At 44.5% G+C, this 7,816-nt stretch overlaps 1 protein-coding gene across 1 annotated transcript in view; it reads right to left on the bottom strand.

Moving 5' to 3' along the window:
• Positions 1–6,913, bottom strand: part of LOC119424086 (cytochrome P450 26A1) — a 7,803-nt gene extending 890 nt beyond the window's left edge. Inside the window, exons 1-6 of the mRNA XM_037691555.1 lie at positions 6,725–6,913; positions 6,420–6,644; positions 5,495–5,776; positions 2,576–2,725; positions 2,367–2,501; positions 1,030–1,176 (exon numbers count right to left, since the gene is read on the bottom strand). Coding sequence (XP_037547483.1) covers positions 1,030–1,176; positions 2,367–2,501; positions 2,576–2,725; positions 5,495–5,776; positions 6,420–6,644; positions 6,725–6,913 — 1,128 coding nt within the window. The remainder of the gene's footprint in view (positions 1–1,029; positions 1,177–2,366; positions 2,502–2,575; positions 2,726–5,494; positions 5,777–6,419; positions 6,645–6,724) is intronic.
• Positions 6,914–7,816: the final 903 nt, after the last annotated feature.

Genomic DNA, 7,816 nt, shown 5'->3' with positions numbered 1-7,816 from the left:
TCTTCTGCCACTTTGAACCACTCTTCTGCCACTTTGAACCAGTCTTCTGCTACTTTGAACCAGTCTTCTGCCACTTTGAACCAGTCTTCTGCTACTTTGAACCAGTCTTCTGCCACTTTGAACCAGTCTTCTGCCACTTTGAACCAATCTTATGCCACTTTGAACCAGTCTTCTGCTACTGTTGGCTTTTAGCTTCCCCTTCTTTTAGCTTTAACAACTCATTTTCAGTTTGTACAGTAAATGTTAGCATCATCTGTCTGTCATTACACTGCATTTTAACAGGAAATTAGAAAGTTCCTGAAGAAGCTTTGACAGTGAATGCCGCGTGGTGACCATTTTTAAATGTTGATTTGACAATACTATGTGTTGGGGTTCGCTCTCAGCTACCAGTACACCAACTTTCAACTTAAATTAGCAAAAATATCAACAAGTAATTTTTTTCTTTTAAGCTATGGTGGCCATCTTGGATTTTTTATATGGATTCAGTATGTGATGGGAAATGTTCTCAGCTATAATGGCACCAGCTTTCAGCTCTATGTGAGAAACTAGCTGAGTTAAAGCCATTTAAATGCAGCTTTGGTGGCTATCTGGAATTTAAAAAAATATTTATTTATTTTGCAATTCTCTCAGCTACCACCACACCACATTTCAGTTTAATATCTCTACAAATGGCTGATTTACAATATTTTTCCTTTTTTAGCTCAGGTAGCCATCTTGGATGTTTTATTTGCAACCAGAGTCTATGAAAAATAACAAAAAAAAATTGTGTATTTGTTTGAAAATTACGTCACTGTGGTGACCCGAAACACCAATAAAAAGTAACAGCGCACATCATGGCCCTGAGCCAGTCGTTCTGATATAACATCTGTGGGGGTACATGTTGTGGTTCGGGTCACATTAAAGTTGACGGAAGAGTAAGATATAAAGTTAAGAAACACTTGTCAGGTTGATAATAATAGGTGCTGCCTTACTAGGCAGTCCCCAATAAAGCTCTGTCTTTCAATGCAACGCAACGTTTTGCTTCCTTACGTTGAGCTGGAACGTTTTCAGAGCCACTCTGAAGCCTCCGGGGACAGGAGGGTTGATCCTTAACGTTTCTTTGATGACGCAGCCGGCGTACTGAAGCTGCTCCAAACACTCCAGGCTTAGGTTCTGGAGATCCAAGCCCTGCTCCTCCTGAACACAAACAGCAGCAGTTAGTTTAGGATGCTAGAAGCACAGGACCTCATTAGTTTGGAAATGTTGGACAAACAAACAAAAAAACATTCTCAGACTAAAAGAAGTTGATGATGAACTCAAACCACAGACGAGTTTCAGTTCAAGACATTTTCTGCAGCTTCTGAATCAACTTTCTTCCATAAAACCTATCTGGGAAATACTTCTGTAGTAACTGAAGTCATGACTGAGCTAGGCTCTTATTTTGAAGGACTTTATCTTGAAACTCCAGGTAGAAATGTTTGCAGGCAGCCCCACTCTTCAGACAGGCAGACAGAAAAGCAAATTAGAAACTAAGCCTCAAACTGCTGCTGTATGAAAAAAAATCTTGAATTGTTACAAACAGGGCGGCCTAAAGTTAACGTTTGTACTAAAGTGCATTATGTAGGAAACATGTTGGGTTACAGAAAACCTCCACTTCAACTATTACAGCCAGTTCAGGTATGATGGGAGTTAATGGGAGTTAATGGGAGTTAATGGGACTTAACGGGAGTTTGGATGTGCACACTGAGGGGGAACTTGAGAGAAAGCTGAAGGTCATGTAGCAGAGACACAGCTTGAGAAAGAAGAAAAAATACAAATATTTTGATGCATAAAGTGTCAATTTTGCATGAGCAAGTAGAGTTAGCAAAATTTTGAAAAATTCAACAGCTGAAAATTCAGAGGGTGACATTAAGGGGCAAAATCATCAAAACTGTTTTTTTTTACGTAAACAGTGATTGTATTTAAAAAACCTAGTAAATATCAAAATGCCAGTTTATGTAAAGTCCAACTTCCTGAGACGAGTTCAGTCTGACAGCTGCAGATCTCCAATCAGAACTTCTGTTCATGTTCTCGTGCCGACTCTTCGGCGTTGAGCCACACGTCTCCGTAAAACGCTAAAGACCAACTCTGAAGACAGGAAGTCTCAGATCACTGCGCCTGACGTGAGGTCAGTGTCACTGCGTCTGGCCAAAACATGTCTGTGAGCAGCAAAGAGCCCAACAACCCTCTGGAGGGAGGGGAGGGGCAATGATCTGCATGTGAGTGTAGCTGCATGAGTATATTTAAAGCTTGGAACAGTCTTCAGTTTGAAATAGAAAAACTATGAACAGTTAGCTAGAAGCTCAACAAAGAGCTGAAGAAATCACAGCGTCAGCAGGTGCAGAGACCTTCTCCAGTAACTCCTGCCTCACTTTGTCCACCACTTCAGGGTTCAGGCCTAAAAACATGATGAGAGATGTGGCTGTGCTGGCGGTGGTCTCGTGCCCCCCAAACAGCAGCTCTGTAGCAGACTCTTTGATGGCCTGAAAACAAAAGATGGTTTGAATACGTGAGGAAACAGAAGAGACTAGACGTTTGTCAGAGCTGTGCTCGTCACCTGCATGCTGAAAGGCCTCTGGCTGTCCTCGCTGCTGTCGATGAGCTGCTGCAGCGCGTCTCTGCGTTTGAAGCCCTGCTCGCACTCCTGCAGCTTCTTCTTGATGTTCTCCTCGATCTTGGAGTGGATGAAGTTTCTGGCCTTGAGACCCTGCAGGACAGAGCGGGTGGCAGAAGGAGCAGAGGACGATGGAGGCGAGGGGAGAGGAGCAGGATGGAGAAAGTCAGAATTAAGTTTTGCATCGACACAAAGACTTTTTATTTTGCTCCTTGTGACTCATAAGACTGCTCAGACCTGCGGCTCAGACCTGCGGCTCAGACCTGCTGCTCAGACCTGCTGCTCAGACCGGCGGCTCAGACCTGCGGCTCAGACCTGCGGCTCAGACCTGCGGCTCAGTGCAGGACAGTCTACATCTTAGAGCAGTGAAGGCATCGATCCTCTGACACATTTATTCTGGTTTTACTTTTGTTTCTAATTACATATCTAATGGCATTTTTGCATTGAAAGGCCCGGCTCGGCCCGGCTCGGCCCGGCTCGTCGTGGGCAGGAATCATCGTATCAAAAGCACATGATGTCACATTATCCTGATCCATGCTCAATAATCCAGAAAAATCTAACAATGTTGAGTCATCTCCTCTGCACCGATTAAAAAATAAAGATTAGATAAAAATTTAAAACTTGTTGAAATGATTCGTCTTTAATCCAAAAGACCAGCTGTAGTTCTGCAGGACTGATGACTGATGAAATCTTTAGGATTAAAGACGAAGAACCTCCTTCTTCCACCTGCGTAATATCACTAACATTAGAAACATCTGATCTAAAGATGATGCAGAAAAACTGGTCCATGCATTTGTCACGTCTCGACTGGACTATTGCAATGGTTTATTATCTGGATGTCCAAATACTTCTTTAAAACGTCTTCAGTTGATCCAAAATGCTGCTGCCAGAGTCTTAACTGGAGTTACTGGGAGAGATCATATCTCTCCAGTTTTAGTTTCTCTCCATTGGCTCCCTGTCAAATCCAGAATATAATTCAAAATCTTACTTCTAACCTACAAAGCTCTCAACAACCTAGCTCCATCTTATATTACAGATCTTATTGTTCCATATTTTACTAACAGAGCACTTCGCTGTCAGGCTGCAGGTTTATTTGTGGTTCCTAGAATTTACAAAAACAGAATGGGAGGAAGATCTTTCAGTTCTCAGGCTCCTCTCTTGTGGAACCAACTTCCAGTCTCTGTCCATGAGGCTGACACATTGTCCAGTTTTAAAACTAGACTTAAGACTTTCCTTTTTGATAAATCCTATAGTTAGGGTCGGCTTGGGTTTCCTGAGCTGTCTCTTAGTTATGCTGCTATAGACTTAGACTGCTGGAGGACAAACTGACCACACTTTTCACTCTGCTGCTGTCTTTACTTACTCTGCTCAACCTGTTTTGTATTTGTAATTATTTTTCTATCTTAACATGTGTTTTTTTTTATGTCTTTCAGATACACCTGGACCTGGACCTATACCTGGACCTGGACCTATACCTGGACCTGGACCTATACCTGGACCTATACCTGGACCTATATCTGGACCTGGACCTATATCTGGACCTGGACCTATATCTGGACCTGGACCTATATCTGGACCTGGACCTTTATCTGGACCTACCATTCTGTGTTCGTCTGTCTCTCCTTCCTGTCCTCTCAACCAGCTGGTCAGAGCAGATGGTCTCTTGTCCTGAGCTGGTTCTGCTGGAGGTTTCTTCCTGTTAAAAGTGAGTTTTTCTTTCCACTGTTGCCACTGTGCTTGCTCAGGATGGGAGACTGCAACGAAGCCAAGATTCAACTTGTCTGCTGGATTCCTTAGATAGAGAACTTTACTAACTGGCTTTTATGTGAATGTTCCTGTAAAGTCCCTGAGACAACTTTGTTGTGATTTGGTGATATAGAAATAAACTGAGTTGAATTGAAATGTTTCAACAAGTTTTTAAATTGTATTTAGTTTTTATGTTTTAATGTGTCCAGAGCACAGGTCTGCGACCAAAGAGCCACTTCCTTCCTTCACTCATTAAATCAAACGTGTCTGGAGCCACAAAACCTGCAACAACTGTGATTATCAACTGACGGCCCATGGGCCACGGTTTGATGGAGGGGGCTTTTCTGGCCAGTGGGGGTGCCATTAATTATAAAACTAAAATTACATCATGAATTTTAACATTTATTAATATTTTCATATTTTAAAGGCAAAAAGGGCCATATGATGTAAAGAAGGAAAATAATGGCAGTTTATAGAGATTTAGATCAAAATGAAAACGCAGAACTCTGCAGGCCTGTGAGGAATTATAAATATCAGGTGGGGCTGCGGTAGCTCAGTGGTCAGTGCCACAGTCCTGTAATCCTGAGGTTGTGGGTTCAAGCCCAGGTTGCATCAGGACAGGCGTCCAACGTAAAACGTGACTTCTGAAGAGGAAGCAGCTGAAAGAAACTTCAACAATTTCCTGCTGGATCATTAAAGTTCTGATCTTACTAGTTAACGGACAAAAAATTACAAACATTTGACAATAAAACTGCCAAAACAAACCCTTTCTGTTGTGAGTATACAACTCTACATAATTAAACTTCATTAAGTTTTGGTGAAAGCTTCAAAGAGCCACATGTGGCCCCAGAGCCGCAGGTTCAAGACCTGTGGTCCAGAGGACCTGACTAAACGCTGTTAGATGATGTCATGTTATTTGTGACCAAACAAAGGACGACATCGTGCTGCTTCTCTTTGTTCTCTCTAGAACTCAAGCAGCAAAACAAACAAACAAACAAACAAACAACAGAGCTGTCTGCCACAAACAGCAGCACACGAGTGGAGGACGACTCGGGTGTGACGTGGTGAGTTCACGGGTGCAAACAGAAAACATCTGTCCTGATGTGACGCTCTTACTCTGTACAGTCCGCTGAAAGGAACGTCGATGGGCAGAGAAAACAGATTCTTGATCATCTCCTCGAAAGCTTCCACCAGCTGCTGCTCGTCGGTCCGGACCTGCTCGGGTTCGAAGCCCAGCAGGATCCTCATGGCGATGCGGAACATCAGCCGCTTCATCTCTGGGTACACGAGCACGCACGAGTCCTTCAGCAGCCACTGCGCCACTGCCGCCCGCACCTCCTCCTGGATCTCGGGGATGTAGAGCTGCAGGGAGTCTCTGGAGAAGGCCTTCATGATGGCCTAGAGGGAGAAGGTGGAGGATGAGCTGTTTGGATCCAGACAACTCCAGCTGCTGTGAAACCAGACCCTCATGACTCAAATCAACATTTCTAAACGTTGACATCTGGTCTGAGCTACAGCCAAACGTTCGGCTCATTCCTGCTGCGACTTCAGCTTTTTGTACAAGTTTTACCTTTTCAACAGACTCATCATCCTCCAACCTGTCCAGATGTTTACAACTGTGTTCTGCTCATTTCAGCTTCTCCCTGATCAAAGCTGCAGTTTCATGTTTGGCTCCATGTGTTTCTGCCGTTTGCAACATCTGTGCTTTAATCATTTCAGACTTTTTACTTATTTTTCTCTAATTTCAGTGTTGTTGTTTTTTATCTTTTCAGCCTCTCAGCTCTTTTACGTGTCTTGCTTTTAGCAGCTGTTCAGCTTCAGCAGCTGTTCAGCTTCAGCAGCTGCTCAGCTTCAGCAGCTGTTCAGTGATGAAACCTTTTCAGCTGAAAACAAAAACTGATGTCCAGCTGGACCTGGACCGTGTTTTGTTCTGATGGCGGGTGATCATGTTTCTGTTAACTTCCTTTCAGTTACATTAATAATTAATTTAAATAATTAATTATTAAGTATTAAATTAAATGAATTGATTCCCGGCTCTCACCTTTTTCTTGGTCTTGTGCTGGGACCCGTGCATGTTGGACAGCGTGTCTGGGCCCAGGATGGTCCGGACCGAGGCGGGCCACTGCGCGGACACGAGCCGGTGCTCGCCCAGGAGGAGGTGCCTGACGTTGTCCGCCCCGGTCACGCGCACCGTGGGAGACCCGAACAGGTGGGTCCGGTAGATGAAGCCGTACCTCCGTCTCTTCACCTGCAGGAACTTCCTCCTCTCCACGCGCAGCACACGGAAACACGTCAGCACGAGCAAACCACGACAGAAGGTGTTGGAGCGCGCGCCGCGGAGCCTACCTGCAGGAGGAGCTGCAGCGTCTCCCCCAGGAAGGGGAAGCCCATCGAGCCGGGGGGGAGCGGGCTGGGACAGTCCGGGTCTCGGCCCCGGACCCAGTAGAGTTCCCAGAGCCTCAGCGCCACCAGGAGGAGCAGGACCGGCAGCACGGTGGTGCAGAGGACGGAGGCCAGCAGCGCGCTCAGAGCCATGATGAAGGGCCCTGCGGGGTCTGCAGAGTCTGGAGCCCTGAGCTCCTCCAGCAGACCTTTTATAGTCCGCCTCTTTACTTTCTGTTCCTCTAGTTCACAGAGAGTTCATCTTTAAAAGGAGCTGGTGTGAGCCCCGCCTCTGGATCACCACAGACCCATCATCTGGGTCTCTGTAATCCAGACCTCATGTTTAAAGGTAACCCTTCTCTGACACAACAGTAGTCTTCCTCACACGTCAGGGTTTGCTGTGGACAAGTTATAGGACTGGGAGTCCAGCTGTAGGACCAGGAGTCCTGCAGGGCCAGGAGTCCAGCTGTAGGACCAGGAGTCCTGCAGCAATAGTGTCATTATAGTAAAAAGTGATAGTTCTAACGTGGGGTTCTTCAGGACGGTTATGAATAAAGAATATCTTACCTGTTAAAGACAAAGACTATAAACCAAGTGTCCTGCCTCCTGTCAGTGTTGGATATAAAGACAGCTGGACCATAGAAACTGGACTGGAACTCTGAAGTTGAATCCACCGAGGACAAGCGCCCCCTGGTGGCTCAGTCCATCTGGGGGTCTGAAGTCCAGCCGGTCGAAGCAGATGGTCCACTTGTCCTGATCCTGGTTCTGCTAAAGGGTTCTTCCTCATGACGGAGTTTTTCTTTCCACTGTCGCCTTCATGCTTGTTCAAGATGAGTGTTCAGTGATGGAGTTAAACTCAAAGCTGCTCCTCAGATAAATAATGTTCAATTATTATTTTATACATGAATGTTTCTGTTAAATTATTATTTTATAGATGAATGTTTCTGTTAAATTATTATTTTATACATGAATGTTTTTGTTAAATTATTATTTTATAGATGAATGTTTTTGTTAAATTATTATTTTATAGATGAATGTTTCTGTTAAATTATTATT

This window comes from Nematolebias whitei, chromosome 17, assembly GCF_014905685.2.
Source record: "Nematolebias whitei isolate Nwh7 chromosome 17, NemWhi1, whole genome shotgun sequence".
Lineage (NCBI taxonomy): Eukaryota > Metazoa > Chordata > Actinopteri > Cyprinodontiformes > Rivulidae > Nematolebias > Nematolebias whitei.
The sequence above is the reverse complement of the archived record's forward strand: the minus strand, read 5'-3'. Positions and strand labels throughout refer to the sequence as shown.